At 40.3% G+C, this 14,224-nt stretch overlaps 1 protein-coding gene across 1 annotated transcript in view; it reads left to right on the forward strand.

Moving 5' to 3' along the window:
- kcnh3 (potassium voltage-gated channel, subfamily H (eag-related), member 3) overlaps positions 1-10,002 on the forward strand; it is a 251,015-nt gene extending 241,013 nt beyond the window's left edge. Inside the window, exons 12-15 of the mRNA XM_051959224.1 lie at positions 223-476; positions 778-878; positions 959-1,011; positions 3,054-10,002. Coding sequence (XP_051815184.1) covers positions 223-476; positions 778-878; positions 959-1,011; positions 3,054-3,989 — 1,344 coding nt within the window. The 3' untranslated portion in view covers positions 3,990-10,002. The remainder of the gene's footprint in view (positions 1-222; positions 477-777; positions 879-958; positions 1,012-3,053) is intronic.
- The last annotated feature ends 4,222 nt before the right edge of the window (positions 10,003-14,224 follow it).

Genomic DNA, 14,224 nt, shown 5'->3' on the forward strand with positions numbered 1-14,224 from the left:
TTTTGCACAAACTTTGAGTTAATTTGTAAATCGTAATTGATAATAGTGTGATGTGCAGGGGATGTTTCAAAATGATAGATGTTTAAAAATTAGGAACTCTGACTGCTCACAGTGTAATTAGTCAAAATGACATTGTTCATATTTTTAATTTTAATTCCACATAGTCAAACTCAGCTATTAACTGTGCCTATGTTTGAACTTTGGTCTCTTTCTGTCTCTCAGGTGGACTGGGAAAGCAACGGCGGCCTCGTGAAGAAGCTTCCGTCCATCCGTGAGGACGAGGAAGGCGATGAAGAGACCAACTCAGTGTCTCGGGCCCCTCGGTCGCCGCTGCATCTTAGCCGAGGCCTCAACTCGCCGCTGCGTTCCCCCCTGCTGCCTCCGAGGCCTTTCAGGGCCCCATCCGACTGCCGGCCCTCTACCCTGCAGATCCCAGTGGTCAGCTTCAGCAGCGCACCACCTGAACTCAGCCCCAGGTAACGGAAGAAGAGGACGAATCAGTGAGATCACAGGTTCAAAGCTTAGCCTGATGCTGCTGCTAAGGTGTCTGACTGCCATGGCAACCGGTAAATTACAGTGCAGGTTGATCAGGTGGCTGCTGCAGGATAATGTGAGAGATTCATAACACATCAGTGCAGAGAAGTGTGAACAGAAGCTGCTGATGAAGGTGTTTCAAATGTGAAAATCCACGCTCACTGTAATTAGTCCACTTGCTCTGATCTGCATTCCTCCGTCGTCCTCCTTCGTCTCACATTTAATCCTTTTATTCCTGCATAGATTTGTGGACGGCATTGAAACCGAGAGCAACTCCACGTTGTCGCAGAAGTTTGAGTTCAGCCCCAGTCTGTCGCCTGCAGGTCCACCTTCCCCATATCCAGGTAACATCCACGCAGAACCGCATGTTCTGCTGAACAGAACCTCATATTACTGGAGGTTTACTATGTTTGTGTTCCTGCAGGGATCCGAGAACACTCAGAGATCAAGCAGAGTGTGTCCAAACTGACTGAGGAGGTGAGCACTATCCCATCTACAACGGGGATCGGATTCTGTTTAGACAAAGTTCTGCAAATATTCTACTAATATTTTCAGTTGGAAATTTTCTTTTATTTCCCAGAATGTTCTTCTCTGCATAATTAATATGTTCTAAATATTAATAGTAGAAAACATTTTTCAAATGCTCTACATCCAATAACAAAGGTGGAACATCTGAGTACAATGTTCTAGGGATGTTGTTGAGGAACGTACTTCCACAAAACATTCTCACGGTGTTTCATGATAACAAACTAAGAATGTTCTCAATCCAGCATTCAAGAAATGTTTTCCAGATCAAGGCATCAGATGACAGAATGTTTATTTAATACAGAACTTTTTATAATAGTCCTGTAATGTAATTTATTAAAGGTGGAACATTTTGCTTTTCTGTTGAGAAAACACATTCTAGAGCATTCGTCTATGAGACCTGTCCACAATGATAACTAAGGACGTGGTTTATAAAACTTTAACAAAGGTGGAACATTCTGGATGCAATGTTTTGGGAAAATTGTTGAGGGAATGCATCCTAGAACGTTCTTCTACAAACGATTCTCACAATGTTCCATAATAACAAAATAAAAACGTCCTCAAACCAACATTCAAGAATTGTTTTCCAGATGTTATAGAGGTTTTTAAACATTCCTGTAATGTGACATATTAAAATTAGAGTATTCTACCTTTTGCTGAAGGAACACATTCTTCTATGAGACCTTTCCACAGTGATAAAAAATTGGAAGAATGTTCTTAATATAACAGTCATAACACGTTCTCTGTTATGAATGTCTCGGATGACAACAACATCCTGAAAATGTTCTTTGAATAGTGCATTGAGAACTTCCTTCATCATTGTGAAGATGTTTTCTAGAAGATCATTCCATAATGTGTTCCTTCAACAAAAAGGTAAAACTTTCTTCCTTTAATATATCCCATTACCGAAGCATTATAAAACGTTTTGCATAAAAACAATCTGTCATTTGAGGCCTTAATAACATTTCTAGAAGAACGTTCTATAATGTGTTTCCCTCAACAACATTCCCAAAACATCCTGAGAACATTGTAGCCATAACGTTTCACTTTTTGTAAAATATATGACCGTACAGGAAAGTGTTTCAAAGAAAATTCCCAGCTGGCAGGGAACGTTCCTACAACACTGGATAACATTTTATAGAAGCGCCAAGAATGTAACAAAAAATGTTTTATTTTGACATGTCCAGCTATGCTCCTGTAAAGTTAAAATAATATTCAGCGGGTGTTGTCAGGAACACAGATTATGTTCAATGATAACAAAGGAGGACGTTCCATGATGTGTTCCCCTCAACAACATCACCAGAACATTGCACACAGAATGTTCCACATTTGTTACCATATCGGAGAACACAAACATTTTATAAAAATCATCTGAGGCCTCAGTAACATCTGGAAAATGTTCCTCTTTTGTTAATATAGAACATAATCTGTGTTCCTCACAAATATATCTAAATATTCTCTGAATGTTGCAGCTAAAAGTCCAAGTTAACCTATAACCTCAAAGGAACACTGTTGGAAATGATAAATATCCTTAAAATGTTCTTTGAACATGAGATTAAAACCTTTAAACATTATTAGAACTTGTAGGTAATGTTCAGTATTGTAGGAATGTTCCTTGCTAGCTGGGGTGACTGGTGAATGGAAAGAGACAGTACAGAAACAAAAAATCCAAAGGTTATTTTTTTTCTGTGTACAGTTTCTAGCTCTTATAAAGAGAATAACTGTGGTAGTTTAAAAGACTGCTTTTTAAATCCACTGACAGTTTTTGGAGTTCAGAGTCTAACAAATGTTGCCTTTTTCACCTACTTTGTAACACATTGCACGATAGATAACTGTTATCGGCAGATTTAGAGGGATTGTGTTGCTTTAGCAGAAGGAACAAACTCTCTCAATACTTTCACAGTAAATATATTCAATGTGAGGTCACATTTGTCTACTAAACAATGGCGTTAATATTATTCCTCCCTAACACTGTGTCTCTCTCCTCCTTGCAGATGAACAGTCTCTCTAAACAAGTCTCCACACTCAGTCAGGAGCTGCAGGAAATGACACGCCTGCTGAAGCCCCTCCTCCAACCAGCACCGCAGCCTGTCCTGATGACCATGATGCCAAACCTGACCCCGCCCCCCAGCAGCGCCAGCCAGCTGTCATCCACCTGCCTGGTGCCGCCACCCGTCGCCACACCTTGTTCCCTGCAGAGACCCGACACTCGTTCCCTGTTGGACAGTGGAGACATCGAGGGTGTGGACTTGCCAGGATGCCTTCTCCCGACTCCTCATTCACCACAAAGGCCTAATTCATCTCCTCCAGCAGTGGCGCAGCCCCCGCCCAACCCCCCAGAGGGCAGCATCACGAGGCCCAGCCTTTCCTCACCAGAGGAAGGACTTCCAGAGGGGTCCCTGGTCCCCCGAAGCCTGCACGCTTCCTCCAGTAACGGGATATTTGTTCCGTCGCTGCAGGACCAGCCTCCCCTGGCGTCCCACACCCCGTCGCCTTCCCTCTCCTTCTCCTTGTCCCTCGCCTCCTCACCATCCCTCTCCCCCTGCCAGGGTCCTCACCTGTCCAGACATGGCAGCTGTGCCGGCAGAGGCCTCCTCCCTCCGCCTCCCTCCCAGGACGCCCCTCGTCCCCCGTCCTCCCATTTCTCAGCTCCCCCGTCCCTCACATCCTCCCCCGGAGCTCATCGGCGGCGGCCTTCCCCATCCGTCCCCGCCGTGTCCACCTCCACCTCCACCCCCGCCCACCCGTCCACCGTCTCCCTGCCGCTGTCTCTGGACTTTGCGAGAAGAGATACCCAGACTTGGTGCAACTCTCAGCAGCACCACAGGGGGGAGGCAAGGGATGGCGCTCGCCCCAGGAGCTGGAGATGCAAGAGTGGGGGAGGCAGGTGGAGGAAGGGAGGTCCTCCACGGAGCACATCAGCTTCATAGACGAAGAGGAGCCGGCGTTATGAGAGACAGAGTAGCAGGAAGAGGTCGGGTCAGAGCAGGGAAGCAGACAGCTGGTTCATCTCACACAGGCAGGTAAACACACCTGGGAGCCTGAGACACGACGCCAGCTGTCCGCAAATCAGCCCCAACCAGTGCTTTTCTACACCGACCAACCGCAGCAGCACAAATTGTCTTACAGTATCAACAGTTCAGTAGCACGAGGTCACACAGGACCAGAGCACATCTTTTTATCCGGCTTGAATTTAGCTCCCTGCAGCTACGTGGACACACAATGTTGCTTTTTGATCCCAGTATGGATGTGTCCTCCTCTTCAAAGGGCAGGTAGAGGCTCCTAAATGCAGACAAGATGGTGAACCTGTGGAGGTGACATGAAAAAAAGTGGAAGTTGGTCTTGTTTTTGTTGTGTTTTTGCACAAAAATTCTCATCATGCATTCTTCACTTGGTGCAGGGATCACTAAGATATAGACTGAAGTCTAAGTAGCTTTTATGAATTTTTTGCTCCTGTTGCATTTTTGTTTCACTGTGGGCTCATTTTCCACTGAAATATAAAGTCCTACACCTCTGTGGAAACAGAACAACCATGAATAGAAGGAAAGAGAACTCAGAAGTGACTTCTGCACAGTTTGGCCCATTTAGAATGTCTTTTTTTTTAAAGAAAACTGAAGTTACTGAAGCTAAAAGCAGTAAATGACTGAACAACAAAAAGGCGTACCGTTTCTTTGATTATTTATTTTTAAAAATTAGAAGCAAAACAAAAAAAAAACTATTACTCTGCAACATTTTTTCCATTTTTATACATGCTGATTCCAGGTTTTTCAACTTTTGCAAAAAAATATAATCAAAGCAATTCACCCTTCATTCTTTCTTATTCATGTTTTATGGCATGCTAACTATTTCATACCAGGTGCAGGACTTTATACTGCAGTAAAAAAAAAAGAAAAAAAGAAAAAAAAGGAGCACACGGTGAGGAAAAAATGTGACAGGACCAAAAAACATTCAGAAACTGCTTGGAGTTCAGAGGGTTAAGAAATTTTTCATATATAAATTTTATTTAAATTTTACACAAAACACTTAAACACACATTTTAACATTTTTAGAATCCATACTACCTATAAGTGCAATTTAAAATATTGATTCAATAAATATTGGGTTTATTGGCTTTTAAGTTATATTTAAAATGAAAAAAAAATTGTATGCATTTTTAAAAGTCTGTGTGCTGCTTGACATGTATCAAAAACAGCATGAAGAAGACCAACTTCAGCTTCTGAGATCATTTCTTTTAGTCTTGATTGTACTCTTGTACAAGCACAGCCATTGATTCTGTGGATGCTATTATTGTTTTCTTTCTGGTCCATCGGAGTCTGCTTGGACAACTTTGCTTCCTACATGTGCATTAGGTATTCCATGCGTGCACACTACTGCAGAGCATGCATGCTGTTGGGTTTGTAGAGAACAAATTTTGGGCTGCATTCAGACATCTGCGTAGACTTTAGGAGGTGATGAAATTATCAGACCCTCGCGTATCATGGACACAGAAAGTATACCACTGGTCAATTCATGATTTCCGCATCTCAGTGCAAACCGAACTGTAGCATCGTGTCAGTGATTAGTCCTGAGGTGTGCTGAGCTAGCGACAGGCTAGTGGACCCAGCACCGGATTTCTGGAGAATTTAAAACACCGTACTCTGTTTGCGTTCTGTCAGTGGAAAGCATGTAGGTACGAGGGGTTGATCAAGAAGTTGCAAGACCATTCATGCGTGTGCAACATGTGCAAGCAATAACTGTCATGAGTCATGATGACATCACACTGTCTACATCGGGACCTGTGTTAGGCAAGTTCTTGTGACCACTGGTTTGTAATTTCATCATGGAGCTCAAACTTTCATGGAGAGCATCACGTTCTGTGTCAGGCACCTTCACATAGAGGCTCTTCACCAGTGACCAGAGGAGGGTCTGCAGCTACCACCAAGAGAAGAAAGAGCAGATTTCACAGCTGCAGGCAGGAGCACCAGGAAGATACTTCCTGTTTTCTTCAACATTTACATGGTTGTACACCAGGGATGGACTGTCAAAGCAGATTTACTGAAATGTAATGAGGTATCAGAGGGAGAACATTTGAACAACCTGACCTGTGGTGTGATGGAATGCGGTTGCTCCAATGTGCTGTGCACCCGAACACAATTCGATAATTATGCATCCATTTTTTGGCCACAACAACAAAATCGTAGCTCTCCACTCACCAGATCTGCCTCACTGTAACTTCTTCCTATTCCCCAAATTCTCAAAATCAAGTTGAAGGGTCAGTTAACAGTCATCAGTGCTCACTGCAGATAGTGCTTTTACATGTCTGCATATCAGGACATCCAGCAGGCACAACAAGGGTTGCAGGAGCCCTGGGAGCTCTGCACAAGGAGAATATTTCAAAGTGGATGGCAGCAAAGTTTAACTCAGGTTTTAAAATTTTTTGGGGCACAGTCTTGGAACTTTTTGATCAACTCTCGTATAAACGAAAACACCTTCTGTGTCCGGCAGCGACTACTTCAGTTATGACTTCTTAATGATGAATTATTACGGTCTGGATGATTGTTACGGTCTGCTCATTCAACCTCTTTTCATAAAAATATTTGTATTTAAGCACCACATTTGTTTCTTAACACATTTTCAGTCAGTGTGCACGAATTGTGAGTTGCACATGGAAATTCTCAAAGAGGTCTACGTGGATTCTGGTGAACTTGCATCATATATAGTCTTGTAAAAAAAACAGAAAGCATGAATTAGTCTATAGAGAATTGGTCCACCATCTTGTCTGCAGCTAGGTCCCCTTATTACAAACACACATATCTCAGCGAGAAACACGTCTTTACCCAAACCAGATACTCTAAGCCACCACACTGGGACTGGGAATGTAAGTCTTCATTCAGTCTTAGTCACATAAGGTCACCTCACCCGAAAAGCCAGTTTGCTTCATCATTGGGAACCACATGCAGCTGACATCGAACCATCTCCTCCTCCGAGTCATAAACACCTCATTGCTCATGTTTGCAGAAAAATATGTTTAAATAAGTTTTAACTTCAGACAAAAATGTCCACATTTTCTTTCCCTGTATCAGAAGTACACGATGAAGTCAGCAGAAGGAGCAGCGATGGCTCCATTTGAAGGTGGACCTAAAAGTTCAGTTGGGTTGTATGCCAAAGAGAATAAGAACGAAAGTGTGGAGAAAAGCTAATATCATACAAAGCACCCTTCTGTCACCGTTTATCACCATCATGACTGTTTACAACCAGCCTATCAGATTGTATATCAAACTCCCGCACCATTGCTGAGCTTTAGCCATCCAGCCATTCGTGCCTTCTCCATACAAAGACATCCCTAAAGTCCCTTCACCTGTTTATAACTGCAGGTAAGCATTTGGATCAAAATTTACGTAGAAAGCCATCCATGTCACCTATGGAGAACACTTGCACCTTTTAACGAAAGTGTAACTAATTTATTTATTTATCGAGGCTGTGTATTTATTTATTTTTTCTTGGAGAAAGCGGTGAGGAAATATGTTGCACGTCTGGGAGATGCAAGAGAAACAAGCTGGGGAGGAAGGTTTACTTTATTAACTGGATGCACTCTGACCTGAGAAACTGAAACCCTTTCTTAGACATTTGATACGTAGCATTGCTGCTTCATCAGTGTGTTAAAGTGATGGCATTCTGTTATTTAGACACCAGTCAGTTTTAATATACCTCAGACAAACTCACTACAGTGACTCAGTACAATATTTGTCATACAGATTATACAGAACATCAAGTGATCTATAATACATAATAGTAATTTCTCCTGTCTGAGGTAAAGAAAAGTTCCCAGCTGCTGTTAGATCCTTATCCATCCTGTCTCCATGTTGGGGATCATTTATACTTAACACCGATCGGGCATAACATTATGCTCACCTACCTAACACTGTGTTGGTCCCCCTTTTGTCGTCAGTGCTCTTAACCATTGAGCTTGGAAAAGAGGACCTCTCGGGATGTCCTATGGGGTCTGGCAGCAGGACGTTGGCAGTGGATCCTTTGGATACTCTGGGTTGTGCAGTGGGGCCTCTGTGAGTCAAACTTGTTCCACTACATCTTGTTGATGCTTGATCAGAATGGGGTCCAGGTGTTTCAAGATGTTTCTGATTGTTTGATGTGTTTGCGATGTGGTGGGGTGCATTTTGCTATGGGGGTAGACCGGTGACATTTGGGATTGCATGAAGGAGTCTATTTGTTCTGGGACAATGTTTATTTGAGTGTCTAAGTCTCATCAACATGGACGCCAAAATCAAAGGTTTTCCAGCAGAACACCACAAAGTACCAATATGATCAATGTTATTCACTTCACCTGTCAGTGGTCATAATGTTGTGGCTCATCGGTGTATAAGTAATAATTAAAGTTACTGTTGTTGTTCAACTTTCATAAATGCTGCAGCTACCATAGATCCTGCTGATGGCTGGTGCTGCAGGTACTGAATAAACCTAGAGGAAATAGTCCTAAATAGCTGGACAAACTGAACTTCAGCTCCTGTTAGTCTCCTGGATTACACTCATTATTGGTGAATCTCATTAATCTGACCTGTTACAGTTTTATGAACATTTCACTATGTTTGTGCAATTATTAAGCAAAGTGGATGAGAAAGGTCTTTAGTTAATTTTAAACTGCATCGCATATCGTGACATTTCACTTTCAGCACGACACAATTCTAAACTTTATACAGTTTCATAAATGGATAGACATGCATAGACTACAAGGTGTGGAAAACAATTTAGAGGAGGGATTTTTCCACCATATTTGATCCAAAAACATCACAGAGAACACAACACCTTTTCCATAATGTTGCTCTACAGTTTCACATCTATTACTAAACTAAAATGTCGATGAAAATGACTCTTTTTTGCAATGAAGACAGACTCTGTAATAGGTCAGATTAATGACATTCTCCAGTAATTAAAGTATTTAACTAAGTGGAGCTGATGTTTGCTCATAGCAGCAAGATCCATATAAGTGTCACCTGTAGTGCTCATATGAATATGGGGGTGGACAGAATTTTCAGTGTTTAGGTAATCAGAAATAAACCAAGCACTTAGATGTCTGAAGACGTCGATAAGCTGCTAGTACTTTGGGTTCAGTCTTTTTTTTCTTGGTGCGTTTTCATGTATTACACATCGTTATCATTGTGTATGACAAATATGAAACCATGACGCTTTCCATCACTGTTTGTGTCTGAATGCAGCTGTGAGGAACATTAAAAGTGACACATTTTTCTGATTGACAGAATGATATTTCTTTAACAGACTGAAGAAGCAGCGATGCCACGTATCTTGTGTCCAATAGGCGTTTTACCGAAACCTTCACAATTCCTATGTAGCACACAAACACACTCGTTTCATCATCTCCACCCCCTTTGCCAACGACTGAGCTTTATGCTGGTACGAGACAACACAGCCGTAGACTAAAACTACAACATCCAGGCTGCATTGCTATGGAGGTCTCAGGACTTCTGTACATGTTTTTTTGTTGTTTGTTTTTGTTTTTTTGTTGTTGTTTTTTTTGCTTTGTGCACCACTTGTTCCCTGTAATATAGACAGTCAGATTTCTGGTTTCTATTTTCTGTATCGGGAGCAGGGGAGGTGACTTCCTGGACTCTTTACACACTGAAGATCCGCTGAGCAGAACTCCGATCAACGTCTGGAGTTCTGATCCTGGGGGGTTTTACTCTAATGTGGGGTGGGTTAGGGTGGGGGATTTTAAATCAAATGCATGTCACAGCTTTTGTTTCTTTTTTTTTGCATGAGAAATGTGCCTGCTTTTGAGCTGTCCAGGGCAGAGGGCTAATGCGAGCAGAAAACTGCCTGCCCTGATGGAGGCTGTTGGGTTTCAGATGTATTTTATTAAAGACTGCTGTTACATAAAAACTTAAACCAGGATTACAAACTGTACAACAATAAAGAAGTGTTGTTTTCTAAGCTCAGACTCTTTGTGCTTCTCTTGGGCATTGACAGTTTGTGCCTCATGTGTTGGAGGACACACTCGAAGATGGTCTGACACTTAAGACTGTTGTAAAGACATGTTCATTATTTCTGATGCAGGTGGCTAGAAACTAACCTGGCAATAGCCAGATTAATAATTGTGTAGTACTTGATAGTACTCCACAATATCAATCTGGGACCGCTCCATGTAAATCCGTTCAGAGGAAAAAGGCACGGATTAGACAATGCAACAGTATGTCCCGCCTCTGACAGGTTTGTTTTTAGCCAATCGCGGGATCTTCACAACGAGCGGAGCCAATTGGTAGATTAAATTCTTACCAAAACCCCTAGGTAAAAAAGCACAAACATCTTTACCATCCAGAAATGCGCAAAGCGCCTCTCGTTGTTCTTCCTTCAAAGAAGCGATAGGAGATTCAGCTAAAACTGACTTAATAGCAGCATCTACACGATCGTTGTCCTCCGTTGCCATGTTTGTTTTGATCTACTGGCGCTTGGTGTCGTCTTCACACCCAGATATCCCGCCCTACACACAAATACTGCTGCGTGATTGGCCCGTGCCAACTTGGCTCTGTACGAACAGTGAATGCGGGAGCGGAGCAAGATGGTTTCTTGAGAGATTTGTGAACTCACAAATATCGCGAGAAATCAACTTGCTGGCAAGGTTAGCTAGAAACTATTCTACAAAAAAGAAAAAAAAAGCATAAACAAATGAAAAATATTCTTGTGAAATAAATTAACATGGCTATAAAACTAAATAAATAGTAATGAATGTAATTGATAATATATATATATATATATATATATATATATATATATATATATAATATGAATTAAACATCCCCTTAAGTAAATATAGTACTCTAACGAATGTCATTTTAAGGTAAAAGGAAGGTAAAAAATTATATATATATGTATATATATATATATATATATATATATATATATACATATATATGACAACTATTTTTATTATGTATTTCACAGTAATATATTTTAAATGAAGTTATTTCTTCAGTATTGAATAAAAATGCCATTCCATAAAAAATACAAAAATGAAATAAAAATATATTTTTATACCACGTTCTGCAGTGCCCACGAGTATCCAAAGTTTATTTTCATGTCATGCAAGTTGCCCATTAACCAGAAAGATGTAAAAGAAGACACTAAACAAAAGCAACAGGTCTCTTCCTCCTTTGATGACTAACTAACCGGCTAATAGATGAACTTCACTGTCACCCGCCAATACCTCCCTTCTTCATCGGTAAGTTTCTTCTTCAGATACTCCTGAAATGTTTAACTCACAGTTCAGAGACAAGTTTACAAAAAGCAGAGTTGTTATTAGCATGTTCCATCCATCTACGTGGCTAATTTATGCTTAGCATGAAGCATTTAGAGCCTTTTCTTAAGTAAAAATACAAATACATCAACATAAATACTCCATAACAAGTTCAAGTCCTGCATAAGTGAATGTACAAAGAAAATGTAAACATGAAAACGTAGTTAAATTGATATATTCTTGCAACAGTATATAATATGCAACAGTCCTTTTCTCGGTAGTTTGTAGCTTTTGTCGAACTCATAATCGATGTATATTTTCCTCTTAAAATATATCCATCTTAGTGTGTGTGTGTACATGTATGTGTGTGTCTGTATGTGTGTCGGTGCTCTTAGAGGAGCGTGGACACTCTCCACTCTCCACTCAAATATCCTAGCTCTCAGGACCTGTTGTTCTTTGGTGAAAGTAGCATTTACAGCAATTTACTGTAAGCTGCTGCACAGTTAAACTACTACCCCTGCACTTTTATATGCTAAATCTGAGGGCTTTGAATAGGATGAATGGGAGGAAAGAAGAAAAAAACTTAAGTTCTGATGTGAAAATCAATTTTCATTTTTTCTCTAGTTTTGCCGAGATATCAGAATATTTCAACATCTATTGAAATGAAGCTCTGTAAATAGACTTTCATTATCCTTTGGAAGAAATAACCACATAAAGCAGCTGTCAAGGACCAGCTTTTAATAGTTAACATAAGACATTTCCAGCACAAGAACTATTCAGAAACATTTTAAAACATTCTGAAGCGTTAGAGCGAGGCAATAAAAACATATCTGTAGCATCTACTCTGCTAAATATACAATATGTAAAATATGCAGTGTGTAAAAATGTAGAATATTCATCATGTAAAAAATATCCAGTGTGCAACAAAATGATTTTCATACCAAAAATCTTCGTATGACATCAAATAGAAAACATATAGATATAATAAAAAAGTATTTGTAAACATTTGGAACAGTCTCAGAAGTATATCTAATATGTGTATCAAAATAAACATTTTCCCCTTTAAATGTCTCTTATGAGTAAAAATCATTTGTTGTGTTATCCATGAATAGAGTTGTTTGGGCTGTCCAGGTTTGTTGTCCAGTGGTGCAACAGAAGCTGTTGACACAAATTGTATTTTTGGATCACTTTGTTCAAAACCACAGATTGTTGATTTTTTTTCCCCCCTGCAGACATTGTGAGTTTTTTTTAATGATTTATTGCTGCTCCAGCTGTTGTGCAAATATGAACAGTGCAGCACAAACAGTAATTTATTCACACACACTAGGGAAACTGATTAAGTATGTAAGTCAGAGAGGCCAGACTGAGATGGTTCGGACATGTCCAGAGGAGAGAGAGTGAATATATTGGTAGAAGGATGCTGAGTTTCCCACTGCAAGGCAGGAGGCCTAGAGGAAGACCAAAGAGGAGGTTTATGGATGTGGTTAAAGAGGACATGAAGGTAGTTGGTGTGAGAGAAGAGGATGCAGCAGACAGGGTTAGATGGAGGCAATTGATTCGTTGTGGCGACCCCTTAAGGGAAAAGCCGAAAGGAAAAGAAGAAGAAGACTGTACTTTTTTTTTTTTACAATATACTAAGGTGTTTTTTTACGTCATACTATATTTGACTTTTTGTATCATACTCCCTTATGATGACTTTTAGAACATACTATATTATGATGGTTTGTCAGACGTACTAAATGAGAGTGCTTTCCTTTACAACATACTACACTAGGATGACTTTTACGACATTCATTAAGATGGTTTCTCTTTTCTACGACATACTTTTATTTTTGTATAGAACCAACAACACTATGACATTTTTTTAGGACATACTGCACTATGCATATTTTTTCATGATATAAAATGATGTCTTTGTGGATATATATGATAACGTTTTTACCAATATACTACACGTTGATATTTTTTACAACATACTACATTATGATGCTTTTGAGGACATATTATACAGCGATGATTTTTATGGCAAGTTATACTGGGACATTTTTTTAACGACACTGCTATGATTTGTAAGACACGCTATATTATGATGACTTTTAGCGAGATAATAAGGTTGTTTTTTTTACAACATACTTTACTATGACCTTTTTCTGACATACTACACTAAAACTGAAAACAAATAATAAAATGGGCAAATGCCTGTCTGTTGGTTTTTATATGCTTATACATCTTTGTCACTGACCTATCTGTTCCGGCGGTAAAGAGGAGGTTGTTCCACAGCATTGTGGCTAAAACAGTAAAAGCATCACCCTGTAGAATAAGAGGTCAAGAGTTCTAAGATGTAGAGCACAGCCAGACCTAGTAGTGATTTAAAAATAATCAACAGAGTCTTAAACTGATTTGCATAACAAATGAGGAACCGGTCTAATTCACCCAGGACTGGACTTGTGTGTTCCCTGTTGAGTGTTGCTGCTATGCAACCAGCAGGATTGTACAGGACGGATAATGTACTGACTGAAGTTGAGATATTGCTCAAAAACAATTCTCACAATTCTGTCTGATGCTCTGTGTTGGTTGTTAGGGATTGAAGGTTAGGATGTGTACCTATTTTATTAAGCCTGTTACAGCAAAACTAAATAAAAGCTAACTTTCCTTTGTAGCAGGTCGGATTGTGGGTTGTGATAACACAGACTGCGATTACAAAAACCTTTCATGTGAAGAATATTTTGACACAGAGGACTCCATACGGAGGAGGCTAGCTTGACATTACTCACATGATGATCTGTCATCTCTGATCCAGCAGCACAGCTCCAGTGGTTTGCATCCCTCAATGTTGTATTACTGCCACCTCCTGGAAAGTGTTCGGTCTTCCTACATGTGTGGATTTTGTGAAAGAATGAAAGATCACAACCATTCAGGTCA

Source organism: Acanthochromis polyacanthus, chromosome 14 (genome assembly GCF_021347895.1).
Source record: "Acanthochromis polyacanthus isolate Apoly-LR-REF ecotype Palm Island chromosome 14, KAUST_Apoly_ChrSc, whole genome shotgun sequence".
Lineage (NCBI taxonomy): Eukaryota > Metazoa > Chordata > Actinopteri > Pomacentridae > Acanthochromis > Acanthochromis polyacanthus.